This window comes from Mus caroli, unplaced genomic scaffold, assembly GCF_978045245.1.
Source record: "Mus caroli unplaced genomic scaffold, Mus_caroli_1 scaffold_16, whole genome shotgun sequence".
Lineage (NCBI taxonomy): Eukaryota > Metazoa > Chordata > Mammalia > Rodentia > Muridae > Mus > Mus caroli.
In genome coordinates, this window is record NW_028227271.1 from 12,936,947 (window position 1) to 12,954,144 (window position 17,198).

The window sequence follows — 17,198 nt, forward strand, 5'->3', positions numbered from 1 at the left end:
GACATTGAGGAAACAAATGATTTAGTTACAAATAGGGCAGAAATCTCAGCAGAATATTCTCAAAAGATGAAACCGATATGGTTGAGCATTACTTACAGAAACGCTCAACATGCTTAGACGTAAGGGAAATGCGAAGTCAAACTACTCTGAGACTTCACCCCAGTCAGAATGGCCAAGATCAATAAAACAAAAGACAGCTCATGCTGGCTAGGATGCACTGAGAAGGGAACGTGTACTCCACTTCTGCTGGGAGTGCAAATTTGTACAGCCACTGTGGAAATCAGTGAGGCGGTGCCTAGGGAAGCTGGGAATTGGATTCACCCCAAGATCCAGGTACATCACTGCTTGGCATGTACCGAACAGACTCTGCATCTCACTCCAGAGACGCTTGCTCATCTGTGGTCACTGCTGCTCTATCCAGAATAGCCAGAAATTCAAAACTGCCTACATATCTATTAACTAATGAATAAATAATGAAAACATGGTAGGTATATGTCTTAGTTAGGGTTTTACTGCTGTGAACAGACACCATGACCAAGGCAAGTCTTATAAAGAACAACATTTAATTGGGGCTGGCTTACAGGTTCAGAGGTTCAGTCCATTATCATCAAGGTGGAAGCATGGCAGCATCCAGGCAGGCATGGCGCAGGCAGAGCTGAGAGTTCTACGTCTTCATTAAAAGGCTGCTAGTGGAAGACTGACTTCCAGGCAACTAGGGTGAGGATCTTATGCCCACACCCACAGTGACACTCCCATTCCAACCAGGTCACACCTATTCCAACAAGGCCACACCTCCAGATGGTGGCACTCCCTAGTCCAAGGATATACAAACCATCACTGTATATTTACACAAATAGAATGTTGTATAATATCCTCCTGTTAAAAAACTGAAATTATGAAATTCACAGGTAAGCAATTGGAGCTAAAAAAAAGAAAAATCAATCTGAGTGAGGTGAGCCAGACATTAAATGGCAAATATTGTATGTTTTCTGTGATGTATAGATATTAGCTTTAAGCCTTTGATAGGCATGCCTATAATCAGAAAAGCCACCCACTGAGGTTACGTACCTAATAAGGGACTGGGTGGGGAGAGACTCTTCCAAGGAATAAGAAATAGAATATACTGTTATGGAAAGACAAAGAAGAAACTAAAATAAGAGGATTAGATAGGGAGAGGACTGGGAGAGAAGGGGAGAGGAGAGAATGTGGAGAGGGACAACTAACACTAAAGGTCTTCTGAAAAACCAGTGCCAGCTACAAGTTTCACCCCGGCCGGCTAGCATTCGTGGTTCTGGAAGGTACTCTGCGCACTACAAATGGAGAAAGATAATCACCAGGATCCCCCAGCTATGATACCGACCTGCCCATTATACATACTGGTACAATAATGGCACAAGTACTACAGGGGAAGGAACAACTTTTTTATCGGACTTAAGGCTTGCTCTATGAGATAGAACCCATTCTTGACACTACTAAGGTCTCCAAGAAACTAAGAACATATAGTTCACAGAGCTAGAGGAAATCCTGCTATTCTGCTAAAGGGCATATGCCTGACTTCTAAAGACATACAGCTATACCCGTTGATCAGAACCTCATTCAACCCACATCAGAGAAGCTGCTTTTTATTGTATACAAGAAGTAACATGGAAATCTGCAACTGGACAATTAGAAGAGAGTAAGAGACTTTGGAAAACTAAGTTCTACATTTCTTTTTAAGTCAAATCCTTCTCTTCATGGCTCAAAAAGTTATGTGGAAGAGGAGGCTAAAACAATTAAAGAGCCTTAGTGATGGGTGACTGCAAGGAAACTCTGTCCTCTAGATACAATAGGGTTCATGCACAGAGATTTACATCATAAACAAGCCCTGTACAGATTCAAGCTAGACACAGTACCAGCACTGAGAGGGGGAATTGTACGCCCTTAACTGAGAGGGTAGTCAATACCTGTTGGCAAAGGCAAAATCAGTGTGACAGCTGTTCCTGGTGGTCATCCTGACTACATCTGGAATGAACTACAATCCAGAAATGGATCCTGAAGTTGGAGGACACAGGCTTCTGACCCGGATACTGACACGGAGATCTTGAAGAATGGTGGCCATCAAAAGCTTAGACCCAGGCAAAGTAGTACATGCCTTTAATCCCAAGAGACTGATCTCTCTCTATGTTCAAGGCCAGCCTAGGACAAAGCAAGCTCCAGATCCAGGCATGGTGCTACACACCTTTATTCTAGGCCACACCTTCTGCTGGAGGCCAACACGAGGACATTGGAAGAAGGAAGACACACTCTTCTTTGTATGCTTGCACTTACTTGCTAGCATATCTGTTGGAACCTACATCGTCAGGACTCTGGCTAATACAGAAGACCAGCTAAAACAAGTAACCTCAAGGGACTGAGAAACTACTAGATTTTTTTTTTTGACTTCCCATTCACGGCTACCCACTGTTGGGTTAGTTGGACGACAGGCTGTAAGTCATTACAATCAATTCAGTTAATATATAGAGACATTCCCTAAGTTGTGTAACTCCAGAGAACCCTGACTAATACAAACAGTTTTCACTGAGTATATCAACCATTCTAAAGGGTAGGCATCACACCTAGGATTAGTTGGCCAACACAAAACAAACTCAATGGTAATTTTGTGGACTTCTGTTTCACTTTCCTTTCTTTTGGCATAGTTTTGTTTTATTGGTTATTATGGTTTAAATGAGAATGGCCCCCATCATTGCTCAAATGTTTGAATGCTGGATGCCTAGTTAGCGGAATCATTGGGGGCTGGGGATTAGAAAGTGTGGCCTTGTAAGAAGGTATATCGTAGAGTGGACTTGTTTCAAAAGTCCATGCCATGCCCAGCCCCTCCACCCTCTCTCTTCCTCCTGCCTGAAAATCAGAATGCAAACCTCTTGCTCTTAGCTTAGCTCTATGCCTGTCTGCTTCCTTTCTCTTATAAGAGTTGCCTTGATAATGGTGTATCTTCACCATACTAGAACAGTAACTAAGACAGAAGTTGGTACCAGAGACTGGGGTATTTGTTACTATGATAGGTCTGAACCAGGCTATAATGTGGAGGGATATGAAATACTTTGTGACTTTGAACTATAAAAACAGTTGAAAACTTCAGGCAGAACTTGATGGGCCATTCTAATAGGAACTTGGAAGACATTAATCCTCTGGGTGGTTTGGAATATTCAGGCCCTGCTCAGCATGTTTTATAGGGAAGGATGTTATCAACTAGCCTATAGATCATTCTTGTGATATTTTGGCAAAGAATATGGTTGCATTTTACCTGTGAGTGAAAAATATGTCTGAAGCTAAACTGAAGAGTTTTGAATTAATGCCATTTCCAGAGGAAACTTTAAGACCGCTTGGTGTTAACTGTGTCACCTGGTTATTAATGTTCATTAAACTTTTTAAACTTTTTTTTAATTCTTTGTGAATTTCCCATCATGCACCCCAGCCCCACTCATCCCCTGGTCCCTTCATATCCACCCTTACAATTTCCCCTACAGCAAAAATAAAGAATAAAAAAATAATAAAACAAACAAAAAACATCTTGCCATGTAAGCGGTGGTGTGACACAGTGTGTCATACAGTATAGCCTTTTGCCCAGACAGCATTTAGTTGCAAATGTTCATTGCGATGAGTCCTTGGTCTGGTTTGAAGTCTCTGGCTTCTACTACACTATCAATACTGGATCCTTACCAGGTCTCTCCTCTCAGATATCTTGTTGTTACCCTCTGTCATGGTGATCCTGAAGCTTTGGATATGTCTGTCTGTCTGTCTGTCTGTCAGTTGCTCTAACAGTTCATAGACAGGGTAGATATTGGAATAGGTTAACTCAAAAAGCTGAATCTGGACCCAGGTGGAAGCTAAGTTGGTCAACCAGCCAGTCACATCACCAGGGCAGCTCTCCCTTTTTTGCTGAGGTGAGAGATGGGGCCAACTCTCCCTCTCTAAGTCCCTGATGGCCAGTTCTCACAGATCAATAATGAAAAGGAGCAAGGAGGGCAAAGAGAGATACAAACTGTACAGTTTGAAGAGAAAGAGAACACCAGGAAATGTAGTCAAGTCTTGTGCTCAAGGAGATGAGACATATAATGGAAAGCCTGATGCTGAGTGGAAGAATCGAATTGATACTCTCCTGACAACACCCCAGGAACTAATCCTTCAACCTGTGGAAGGAAAACACTATGGAATTTCCTTGGCCCCAAAAACAACAGGAAGTTTATGGAAATGTAATTCTAGGATACAGCCAGGTTCCAACCCCAACAAACAGCAGAGCTTGTCAGCTCTGGTCACGTGGTTCTGGATTTAGAGTCAAGAACGACACATGAAAGGGGTTGTAGAATATTCCTCTACAGTTAGGGAAAGCTGCTGAGGCCTACAACAAGGCATGGGTATCCCAGAATGAAGTTGTGAAGGTAAAGCCAGGGTTATGTTGGAGACACCAAGACACTGGAGATGCCAGGCCCTTTGGGATACCTGGTAAAGGAGTGTTTCAGACAGGGTGTGGACCAGCCCAAAAGAAGGAAAGCTAAGTAGCAGGCAACAAAGCTGGAAGGAATTGGATCTCTGAAGAGAGATTTGTCCTTGGACATAGAGATACAGAACTCTGGGGTTTGCCCTTCTGGAGTTTGCTGTAGTTTTGGACCCGTGTTCCCTCACTATGCTTTCTTTCCACCCTTTTGGAGTGGTGATATATATTCTGTGCCATTGTACATTGGAAATTATTTGCTCTTTTGATTTTGATTTTATAGGAAGTATAGTTTAAAGATTGCCATGGGTCTCAGAACAGACTTTGAACTTTTAAACAGTAATGAGACTAAAAGGCTATGAAGAATTTTTTGCATTGGACTGAATGTATTTTGCATTTGGGTATAAATGAGAATGGCCCCCATACACTAATATTCTTGAATGCTCAGTACCCAGTTAGTGTAACTGTTGGGGAGGACTAGGAGGTGTGGCCTCACTGAATGAGATGTGGCCTTGTTGGAGGAGGTATGTCACTGGCAATAGGCTTTGATGTTTTCAAGCCCTTGCCAGGCAGTGTCTGTCTGTATCTGTCTCTCTATCTCTGTTTGTCTGTCTGTCTGTTTCTGTCTCTCACTTTTTCCATCTGTCTCTCTGTCTCTGTCTCTGTCTCTCTCTCTGTCTCTCTCTCTCTCTCTCTCTCTCTCTCTCTCTCTCTCTCTCTCTCTCAGTTGTGGCAGTTGAGTAAGAAACAATGCATGACCCATCCACTCAAATTATACTGAACTCCAATGGTGTGGATTTACATGTACACTCTACAGTTTACTCTCATTTTAATATGACTATTTGCATATGTATGTTCAGGACATAAGATTTGAATTTTCTAAAAACAAATAAAAGCATATGTTCACCTTTTTTCCCTTAGGACATTGAGGAATTTCCAAAGTCATCCACTATAATCACATTAATGTCTACAGCTATGTCCTAAACACTGAACTGGTTTCTGTTTTTCAGGTGTGATAATGAAACCAAGTTCAAAGCTGAAGGTGCTCACTGGGCTTACAGTTTCTGCCCTACCCCCTACTCCTGGACAGCACTCGTGGGCCTGGTGTTGTACCTTGTTTTCTTTGCGCCTGGTAAGCAAGGCTTTGTCACCTCTTTGCATTGCATTGTCCCCTTGTCACCTCTTTGCATTTGCATTGTCCCCTCTTGGAAGAGTCATGCTACTGTGTTTCATCCCATAGGTGATTTTTTTTTTTACTGTAGCTTTCATTATTTACTTCTCAGGAATGGGACCAATGCCCTGGACAGTGAACTCTGAAATCTATCCTCTCTGGGCAAGAAGTACAGGAAATGCGTGCTCAGCTGGAATAAACTGGATTTTCAACGTGCTGGTTTCTTTGACCTTTTTACACACAGCAGAGTATCTCACGTACTATGGTAAGAGCATGGTTTTTTTCAGTGCCCTTTCACTGTAATTTCTAGTACTCTATCCTTAGATACCTTGGATTTGTGAGAGTGGCTACATGCTTATGTTTTGGCTGTACATAGTAGCTCTGTCCATATTTCACCACTCCAAGAGTTCTGGACCATGTGTCTGAGAGAGCTCTCTTTTCCTAAGCTTCTTGTCTCCAAGTGCTTATGAGTGCCCCCCAACCCCACAATTCTTCTATCCCTGAGCATCCCCATGCCTGCCAAGATAGAAATCCTTACAGCACAGCTTCCCGTTTAACAAGGAAGCAAACAGAAACTGATAAGGCACCGGAAACAGGGCTGATGAGATGTCCCATGGGAAGGATGGAGCCCCACACCTAAGCAGAGTGTAAGCCCGAGAGTAGCTCACCCATGTAGGACAACGTGCCATTCACCGAGTCATCTATCCAGCCAGGACATGCATTCTGGCACCATGGGGCCCAGCACTTACCACTTTCAGACCCAGGAACAAAAGCCTTGAAATAAAACTGTGTGGAGACTGCGGCTTTAGAGAAAAACTGGTGGGTAATGGCGCAGTACAGAAGTTCTTTGCAAATCGATTTCAAACCTGTGTCTACTAAAGTCTAAAGATCTTGTTCTGTTCCTTCCCAGCCCTCCACCCATCACACACATAGCTGCCTTGTCTACATGATTTTATCAGTTGTGACGATATTAAGTTGGGATAAGTTTTTAAAGATGGAATGTAAAGTCACTGTACTCATATCTCCATGAGCCCATGTGATGTATGTAAAATATTATCTGTCTGGTCCCTTCTACTGCCTCCCCAGCAGACCTTCTCCTACCACATGCTCTGGGCATGCCCCAACCTTTACCATAGACCAGAGGGCCCAAGAAGCCAGGCTTGTGCTTCATCCAACACTGTGTTCCTGGCTCTTGCCAGGGGACTAGAAGGGCAAGCATCATGTTCACCTGTGTAAGAATGACACCTGTGAGGGATGGTACAAATCTGTTTCCTCTGTCTTCAGGACCTTCTGCTACAGTAGTGCTGTAGTTAGTACTAGGACGCCAATGGTTGGTTATCGTCTCTCCTACTTGGAACATCTAGAACAACAGTTCTTAACCTGTGCGTCACGACCATCAGAAAACCCGTCTTCTCGGTGGTCTTAAGGAAAGCCTAACCATACATTTACTTTTGTTGCTACTTCATAACTTGTAATTTTGTGGCTGTGTTGTTTCAGTTACTAAGATCATCATAAATATGTGTTTTTTCCAATAGTCATAGTACACAGGTTGAGAACCGCTGATCTAGAAACCTTCGTTTTCTTGGGAAGGAAATGGTAACCTGGTGGTGTGTTTAGAATATCCGGCTCTATGCCTTTTAACAGCTAAAACTGTTTCCCTGAGCTCACAGACTTGTTTTCATGGCATAATGACAGGTACTCCTTGTCACCGATGATTCTAGACAATGCTTACATACATGAAGTGTTCTCGGCATAGGCTGACAGTCCAAGAAACATTTTTTATAGTGACCTGTATAACAAAATTTCATGCAGTAAAACTTTCGCTAGCAAAATGCTCTTTGGGGATGAGGTGAGGTAGGAAGCATCAGAGGGGACCAGACCGCTCTTCTCAGTAGTTTTGCGTGACGTGCCCTTACATGTACCACATGGGTTTAAAGCAACGTGAGAGCAAATTTGTCCTCTTAGGAAAAAGTGTGGGCAGCTGACTGTGTGGTCTAGATAGGGCCTGAGTTGGCTTTTGTCAGGAGTGCGCAGGGAGAAGCCATGCTTCCCTCCAGTCAATACCCTGGCCCCTTAGTTCTACTAACAGTGGAGTCACGTGGCCAGTCTGGTTAGACTTTGGGGCTCATGCTTTAATTTGTAGGCTAATGATTTATGAAAGTGTGGTTTTATATGCCTGATTAATAAGTATGGATCCTGATGCTATATTTCCATGAAAATACCCATATCCTCTTTCCTCCATTTTTTTCAATTGTGTTTGTTTGTTTGTTTGTTGTTTTATAAGATCTCAAGTTCCAAATCCTTCCTAAGCATCAGGACTTAGACTTGCATTGTAAGGTTGTTCAATGGCATTCATTATTAAGAATAATAAGGGTAAAACCAGCACAAAACCTGTGCATAGCATGTGCAGCTAAATGAATCCCATAGAGAGCCATATACTAAAGTTATCCATTATTAGAGTATTGAAACTGAAATGTAGAGACAGGCGGATTTCTGAGTTTGAGGCCAGGCTGGTCTACAAAGTGAGTTCCAGGACAGCCAGGGCTATACAGAGAAACCCTGTCTCGAAAAACAAGAAAGAAAGAAAGAAAGAAAGAAAGAAAGAAAGAAAGAAAGAAAGAAAGAAAGAAAGAAAGAAAGAAAGAAACTGAAATGTGCTCATTGACTGTTCTAGTGTATTTCCCAGATATTGGTTTTAATCTTGAATTTAAGAGAGGATTCCCAAGCTGGGCAGTGGTGGCACACACCTTTAATTCCAGCACTCGGGAGGCAGAGGCAGGCGGATTTCTGAGTCCAAGGCCAGCCTGGTCTACAAAGTGAGTGCCAGGACAGCCAGGGCTACACAGAGAAACCCTGTCTCGAAAAACAAAAAAACAAAAAAACAACAAAAAAAAAAAACAAAAAAAAAGAGAGAGAGAGAGGATTCCCATAAGATTTCTCTCAGTAAAAAAAAATGCTGGGGAATTACAGTCTCCATTATCATCCTTGTCTGACTGTAAGGTACAGTAGTAGCCTGCATCCCCTGCCCTACAGCTAAACCACAGGGCTCACTGGAACCCCTGCAGTCAACAACAAACCTGCCTGCTCTGGAGTCCTCAGCGTCAGTTAGGGTTTTCTGTTCAGTAGGATTACCTGGATGCTGTTCGCCATTGGGAGTCTGCATTTCGAGGGGGAATCTGGTTTGGGTGGGGTCTGTTTCTTGATGTGTTTAATTTTTTAGAGATATGGTCTCACATATCCCAGACTGAGAAAGAAATTTAAGAGAAAGGCACAGGATGAGCTCCACATGTGAGCATAAGAAAACAGGGAGAAGGGCGCTGTCCTGAGCTCCACGGAGCGCTTAACTCAGCCGACCATCACTGTACCAGTTCCCGGAAATCTAGATTCCTCCTGATCTTCCATGCTTCTGAGAACATGAGACAGACACGTGCATGCCCATGGTAACGGGGCTCTGGTTCTTCTAATACTAATGAGAGTATTGAGAAAACAGGGGAGAGCAATTCTCCACGGCTTGGGATCTGCAGGCAACTTCTGAGATGACTTTATCTCTGAGCCTGCTCTGTTATTTTTCTTCCGTTTGCTATGGGATGGTTTGAGGTTTTTTTGTAGTCACAGGACTGAAACAACCAGATAAAGCAGTTTGGCGGGCATCATTCGGTTGCATTTCAAACTATAGCTATGTTCGAGTCGAAACCCCACCTAAGGCTGTTCAACGTGTTCTTTTCCCACCGCAGGAGCGTTCTTCCTCTACGCCGGATTCGCTGCTGTGGGACTGCTTTTTGTCTATGGCTGCCTCCCTGAAACCAAAGGGAAAAAATTGGAGGAAATCGAATCGCTCTTTGACCACCGGCTGTGTTCCTGTGGCGCTGCCGACTCGGATGAAGGGAGGTACATTGAGTACATCCGCGTGAAGGGAAGCAACTATCATCTCTCCGACAACGACGCTTCTGACGTGGAGTAACTCTCGACCGATGACTTTTTAGTTACCGAAGTGAACGTGGCGGGAAGGCCAGCGGTTGGTCACTGCCCTGCTCGCAAGCTGAGTCTCCCCACAGTCCTTACAAATGACTCCATATTCCAGAAGACTTGATGAGCAGAAAAATACAACCGTGGTGATGTTTATTTTCATACACAGAAATGTTTAAAAAAAACAAACAGATTTTTCTTAAGCAAATGTGTATACGCCCTTCCTGAGACACTGTAAACATTACTGTTGTACCCAGTGACTTCACTTGGGATTCCTCTCTCCTTAAACCACATATAATTATTAGTGGCAATACAGTCAGTGCTAATCTAGGCAGATTATATATGTATATTTATAAAGGATTATTTAAGATGATCTAAAGATATTTAATGTCAAAACATATCAGGTAGTGGCTTTTCTCTGATCAGCACAAAGTGAATACCATCTAAACTTCCATCCACAAATTCAGAGGTCCTATGAGGACACAGCCGTCCCTCTTGCCTTCGGGTTCCAGAGGTTGGCTTCTCCAACACAGATATGGAAATTCCCTCGGAGGCTGAGTATACAGCATCTTTTGAACATTATCCAAAGCAGGCCTTTTAAGGGTTATTTTCGTACTCTTTTTGCATCAGTGATGAGTATATTTGCAGAGACACGCTAGCATGTTTTGATAAGTATATTTTATTGTCCAAGTGAGAAAGGACAGATTTTTATATATCCTGGTTCGTTCGTTACTTCAGAATGCAACTGTAAACGTGACGCAGTGCCAGGCGGTCAGCTGTATCCCAGGGTCAGTTCCACACCAGACTCTCTTCATTGTCACGCCCTGGCTCCCGCTGTCCTGTGCCTTCCTTGGTGTTAAATGACAGCTCTGGCAGATTGTCTGGTTCTCTCTTTCTGATACACAGGAGGAAAGAAGTCAGTGGCAGCGATGTTATTGACATTTCACTTAAACCCTAGGACTTCTTCCTCCAGATGTCTTATTGGTTAGTACTAAGGACAGGAGCACATCTCACTTCTAATTACTCGCAATGTCCCCCTGAAGACGTGAGCTACTTTTAACCCCGAGTTCTCTTCTCATTCTTAGTAATTCGCTACACAAGTGAAAATTCCAAGCAGTGTCTGCTACTTTATCTCACACATGGTTTGGTTTCTGTCTGGAGACATGGAGGTTTCTCCATTGGAAAAAGACATAGAGAGGTTCTAATGCCACCGTCGGTAAAACGCGTTGATTTTCTCTTGTATCTCTCAAAGTATTTGATGGTTTCTCTGTTCAGTCAACCCTGAGTTCCTAAGTCTTACCACCCTACTAAGAGCTATGTGATACAAACAAAATTACTCCCTCACAAAAGTCATTCGCGTGTTCTTCTAAAGCTATGGATGAGTCTGGTGACCAGTTAGGAACACATCACTTCCATGCTGCACACCATGGTCTAAACATCTAATTCGGTACATGCCCAGGTGAGTGATGGCTAATGATAGATGAAGCATCTCTGCCGATTTCCAAAATGTTTATTCTTGCTGCTGCTTTCTTACCGTAATTAGCAAGCAGAAACTGTAGTAAAGGAAGTTATCCCCTAGTCACCAGAGGTACGTACACAGTCACTTTCCTGCCCTACCAATCTTTCAGCCAAAAGAGGAGGCTCTCTCTCTCTGCTTGATTATTTAACGTTATTTTAAAAGACCAACTAATATAATATTTTTGGAAAAGTTTTCTTCAAATTAGGTGCTTTGAAATTTATTTATAGAAGATATTAGTACTGTTTTTTCTCTAGAGCAGAAGATATTATTTAACAGGATGTATTATTGGATATTTTCTGACCTCTGAAGATATTTCTTAACTCAATAGCATTTTACAAGATCAAATGTGGTACAGTTAGCATATTATGGGAAGAAAAAAAAACGAGTAAAGTGTTCCTTTTAAAATAGAGTTTTCTGAGTTGCCCAACCCGTTGCCTCAGTTCTTCCCTTTGAGGTCCACATAGCCTTAAGCACACAGGTATCTCAACCGAGCTGGCACAGGGTACCTTTTTTAAAGGGGCAGCTAGAATCCTTAGTCCTGAAAGCTAATTGTGACCTGTTCTTGCTGACATAAAAACAAGTTCATTCTCAGCTTTATGTCCCTAAATTAACATAATATTGGGAAATCGTCCCCCTCCTTCCTGCCCTGTTCCCTTCATCATTTCTAAAAATTATTTATTATCTCTATAGTAACAGTAACTTATACCTCTAAATACAAAACAGAGAGGCACATATGAGACTTATTCATATCTTGTAAAAAAAAAAAAAACAACTCAATACTTGAAAAGGAACCTTCTATAATCCAGATATGACTTTTAGATTTGCTGAACATTTATAATACATTAAATTTTCACATTTTTATTCTATCAAACACCTCTTCTATTAAACCATCAAACGTATATTTTGTAGGACAATTTCTATATGATATGATTTGACCTGACGCGTTAAAATAGACATATTAAACAAGTGTACTTGCCACTGCAGTCATAGGCTTCTTTCGAAACGTGTCTCATATCCAATCCAGGTGTCTTTCATTTGGGAACATTGGGTGAAGAAGATCCTAAACAGGCCTGCAGTCTGGCAGGATGGCTAATGTGCAGGAGAATGAAGAATGCATAATTTTGTATGCATGTAAGCACATACGGTTGGAAATGATGTCAAAAAGACTTGATGTTGTGATCTTTGGAGACAGTTCAGTGTTACAGCGCTGGCCTGTAAAGATTGGGCCTTGATATTTTTCTTCCATATAAACATCTGTAATAATTTTGCTGGCTACACCTCTATTGGTCAGCATCCAAAACATGGCTTCGAATATACCTGGAGAAGATCTAAATAAATAGTAATTCCAGGAGTAAAACCACCAGAATCTTTTCAACAGTTTTATCAATGAAACACACTTTAGGTCCAGTCTTAACAACTGCCACTCACTCTAATGTGGGAGACCAGTGAAAGCACAGAATTTATGGATCTTTGCTGTAACTCCAGTGTCCCCTAAACAGAGAGAAAGACTGGGGAGGAACTGACACCTGACCCATTTAGTTTTTAAGAGCAAAGTAAAACTGTAATGCATTGTTAATAATCATACCTCTCGGGTCATGGGTGAGGTGGTGTTTTAGACAGCGCTACCCATGTCTTCTGTAATAACCGAGGGTGAGAAAGTTTCAGTTATCAAGTTCGGACCATTTCCCTAACTAGAAACAAAAGGATTAGAAGGTAAAAACCAGGCCAAGGATAGAGGGTTCCTAGCAGCTGCTCTCTAGAAAACAGTTCTACATTCTACCTTAAACTGCAAAGTTAGAGATGAAATATACAGTTCAAAAGTAGCGACTGCCTATAAAAGGACTCAGAATTATTCTCTGGGTTGATTTTTAACATCCTTCAGCCTAGTAATCTCTACCAATCCTGGCCTCGTGCACAGCAAGGTTCATTCAGTTCTCCAAGTAGTGCTGCCTCCTTGGGAAACCGTAACCCCATAACCAGCTGCAAATGCCAAACAGCTAGCTACCTGCTCAGCTCTTCCTTGTATGCAGTTTAGAGAAGACAGTGCATATGTGCCAATCATCTTCAGAGAGTTGCTTTATGAATATTCATGTTCGGAAGTACCAGGAAGTATTTTATCATTATCCTAATGTGCTTGTGCGTTCAGAGCAGTATACTTCTCTAAATCTTCATATGTGTACAGTACAACCTATAACACTTTAGTAGTCTGGTCACCGGCTTTCATTGACATGGTTTACAGGTAATATTCACATTTTAGACCAATTAGGCTCATAGGATTGATTTTTTTTGTCATGTCCATATAAATAAGAAATGGACTGTGCAGATAATCAGTACTCAAACTTATGAATCAGTACTTTAGAGAGTTCTAAGATTTTGCTAAATTCAACATCCCATATCACTTAAAGTTTAGACAAGATGATCTTAACTCTAGCCAAAGTAGAAATCGAAGACCTATATGCATATCCAGATTCTCGGGTGGCTCCCTGTGCTGTGTCTCCCTTGATGTTACAATACTGTTTGTGACAAATGTTCTAATTTCTATCTAGAAACTATTAAGTATACATCTCTATGCAGCCAGGAGTCTCTTGCTGTCAGAGGTGTATGTATTTTGAACTGTATTTCATTTTCTAGTGCATGTTATCTACGGTTTAATACTTGACAAACCTTGGCAAGTTTAGTCATTCCATTCCCACCTGTGAATACGGACTATCTCTCGGAAACTGCCACTGTCCCATTCTATCAAATCATGCTAGCCTCTGCTGTATCTAAAGTATGGTCTATTTTCTGGAGATTTAGTGATATACATGTAAATGTTTTTTAAGTTATTTTATTGAACCTCAATATTTACATGAAGTTATAATCTTTTTTTAAAGAAAGTGCCAGTGCCAGAACTGTATAAGAAAACAGTCAAATAAAAGCAAAGATAATTCACTGTCTTATGCTCTTTCCTTCAGGTCTCATCTTGGAGTTTAGCATCTAGGTCACACAGTGAGCACACTGTGGGAACTGTACACAGAACATATTGTTGGGGTTTTTTTTATTAATTTTAATTTAATGTATGTGGGTGTTTTGCCCGCATGTAGGTCTGTCCACCATGTGCATGCCTGGTGACTGTGAAGGCCAGAAAAGGGAATCAGATCCCCACCTACCCCCCCCCAAAAAAACCCTGAAGTTACAGATGGTGTGAGCCACTACTATGTCACTGCTAGAATTGCTCTGAAGAATAGCCATTGTTCTTAACCACCAAGCCATCTCTCCAGCCACTCTACCGTCTTTCCTAGCAAATGTTGCAGTCAATATTACTTGGGAATTTCTACCCCACCTTAGGTCATTTAGTTCTCAAATAAAGGACACAAACCTTTATGTTTATAATAAGCCGTAGAGCACACCAGCTGGGCAGACATCAACCGACTATGCGATTTTGTCTACTTCACTGTCAGTAACCCTGAGATATCCCTTCCATGTTCCACCTGGGCTGAAATGATGTCTGTGACATGTTTACACCAAGGGCTGTGTGGGTATCTGTGGTCTGTGCTAAAGCCTGTGGCCTTGCCAAGGCCCATGGGCTGAGCTGCCACCTGAGGCCATGTTGATGTCCCTGGTCCAGGCAGCCTCCAAGTACATGTACACAACAGACTTTTATTCACCCACAGAGAAGAATAACTCCAAGAGTCGTTCATTGTTGGCGGGAGTGCAAACTGGTGTAACACTATGGAAAATCATGTTGACATCTCTGCAAATGCTAGAAACAGAACTACCACATAGCCCTGTTCCACTATTCTGTGGAATATACCTAAAACCTAAATCTTACCGCAGAAAGGCTCGCACAGTAGAGATTATGCTGCTCATTCATAACACCTAGCTGTCTATGAACAGGTGAGTGGACCAAGAAAGAATGGCATATAAAACGATGCCAACTTTTCATTCAACTACTAAGAAGAATGAAGTTACGAAACTTGCAAGACAATGAATAGAACTGAAAAATATTGTATGACGTCAAGAAAACCAGACTCAAAAAGACAAATATTGCATGTTCTCTCTCTTCCGTGGATCTTAACTTTTCATTGTTAGCAACGGACAGTTACATGGAAGTCCATGAAGAACAGGCCAGGAAAATAAAAAGGACCCCATGATATATGGAAAAGAAGCTTTAAGGGAGGAGATTGGAAAGGAAACAGAATACATGTGATATGAGGGATTTTATTATTATTATTACTGGACATGAATTTACTTATTTTATTGAATGTAAATCAGTGTTTTTCTTAGATGTATGCACGGTGTCTGCAGAGCCCAGAGGGTATGGGGAGATTCCCTCGATGGTACTGGGCTGCTTTCTGGGTGCTAATAATCAAATTTGGGTCCTCTGCAAGAATAAGCAATGGTATTAACCAATGAGCCATCTCTCCAGCTCAGGTTTCATTATTTTAAACAAATTTATCTGTGAGACAAGTCTAGAAAAGCAAAATGGAAAAAAAAAACCTGTATATCTTTACCCCACTCATTCCACTCATTCACTCAAGCCATAACATGGCTTTAAGTTTCTTTTTGTAGTTCTAAGTCTCTATTTACCTAATCCCCCTTTTCTATGACTTTCTGCTAACAGTGTTGGGGCAGCAGGGAGACTGGCAATAGAATTCCTGATGTTCCTGTTTGTCTGAGAAAATGTTTTTCCTCCAGGTTTGAAAGGAAGCGTGTCAATGATACATAATTAAATGCTGGTGTTTTTTCTAACCAACTAAAATTCCCCTCCATTCCTTTTAGGCCTTTCTGGTTTTGGAGAAGTCTTTGTTCTGATATAATCTGATGACTTTTCCTTTGGCTTTTTATGATTTTGTCAGTTAGAATATTATGTGCCTGGAAAGAAGGGAGGAGTTCTGTTTTGTGTTTATCCTGCTGAAGGTTCTCTGTGTTTTGTGGACTGATGGCTAGCTTTATGTGACATTAGGAAATGCCAAGTCATTATTCCTTCAAATACTTCTGGTTTTCTTGCTCCTTCTTCTGGGCTTCGCATTGTTGATGCAGTAAACCCCTTGTCCTTGTCCCACGTCTCCCAGACATTTTGTCCTGTCTTCCTCAGTCCTTTTTCCTTTTCTGTTTTGCTTGGATGTTCCAAGCTCACAGGTCCTTATATGTTCTGTGTCCTGTCTGCTATTGTGTCTACCAAAAACATTCTTCACTTCTGGGATGGTGGTTTTAAACACCATCATTGGAGACATTCTCAAAATTTCCCATCTCTTTGCTTATACCCTGACCACTATCACGGTTTGTCTACTCTTTCTGTCATAACTCTCTACATATTAGTAATAAGTATTCCAAATTCTAAATTTTGTCATTCCAACGTGTCTGCCTTATTGGAGTCTGGTTCTGATACATATTCTGACTCTGATTTCAAAATATTTTGTTACTGGTGCTTGCCTTTTAGTGTGTCATATGTATATACTAACATAGATAATTTCAATAAAATATATTTTAGTGAGGAGTCCTGTGGATTGAAACTAAGATCTAATACATGTTAGACAAGTGTTCATGAAAAGATTATGCCTACTACTTGTAAAACTTACGTAGTTTATACATAAGAAGTCAAATTTCCTCATGGAGATGGATATTTACACAGGAAAAAAAACTGACCAAAAAATGGAAAACAAATAGGAAAAAATATTCTGAATAAATGAAACATTACTGCATTCTTTGCAAATGTCCCTCCAAAATCAAAAAATAGACCAAAAATTTTTTCAAAATTTGTAACACATTCAGTTAAAATGGATCTCTATTCCCTGTTGTTTGGATAAATTCTAGGGAATGTGATATGTCTGTTACATCTCAGGCTATAAGAATGAGATTCAAAGAGAATTCTATTAAACATGATGCCTGTGGGCATTTTTCTCACATAGTGACATGGTATTTGGAATTACGACTTCAAGAAGGCTTTCTCTGAGTACAATAGTGTATCCTCATTTAATGTTAGAAAACGTGTTTCACAGATGACACTCAGAAGCCTCCCCACCACCACATGGCCCCACCCCGAAGCAGGAGTCACTAGAGTCACTACGGTGTGTAAGTACATGGTGAGG

The 17,198-nt window shown here is 41.4% G+C and overlaps 1 protein-coding gene across 1 annotated transcript in view; it reads left to right on the forward strand.

The window, feature by feature from the left end:
* The window catches only part of Slc2a13 (solute carrier family 2 member 13), a 305,859-nt gene extending 291,785 nt beyond the window's left edge, over positions 1-14,074 (forward strand). Inside the window, exons 8-10 of the mRNA XM_021183777.3 lie at positions 5,482-5,603; positions 5,755-5,907; positions 9,377-14,074. Coding sequence (XP_021039436.1) covers positions 5,482-5,603; positions 5,755-5,907; positions 9,377-9,603 — 502 coding nt within the window. The 3' untranslated portion in view covers positions 9,604-14,074. The remainder of the gene's footprint in view (positions 1-5,481; positions 5,604-5,754; positions 5,908-9,376) is intronic.
* Positions 14,075-17,198: the final 3,124 nt, after the last annotated feature.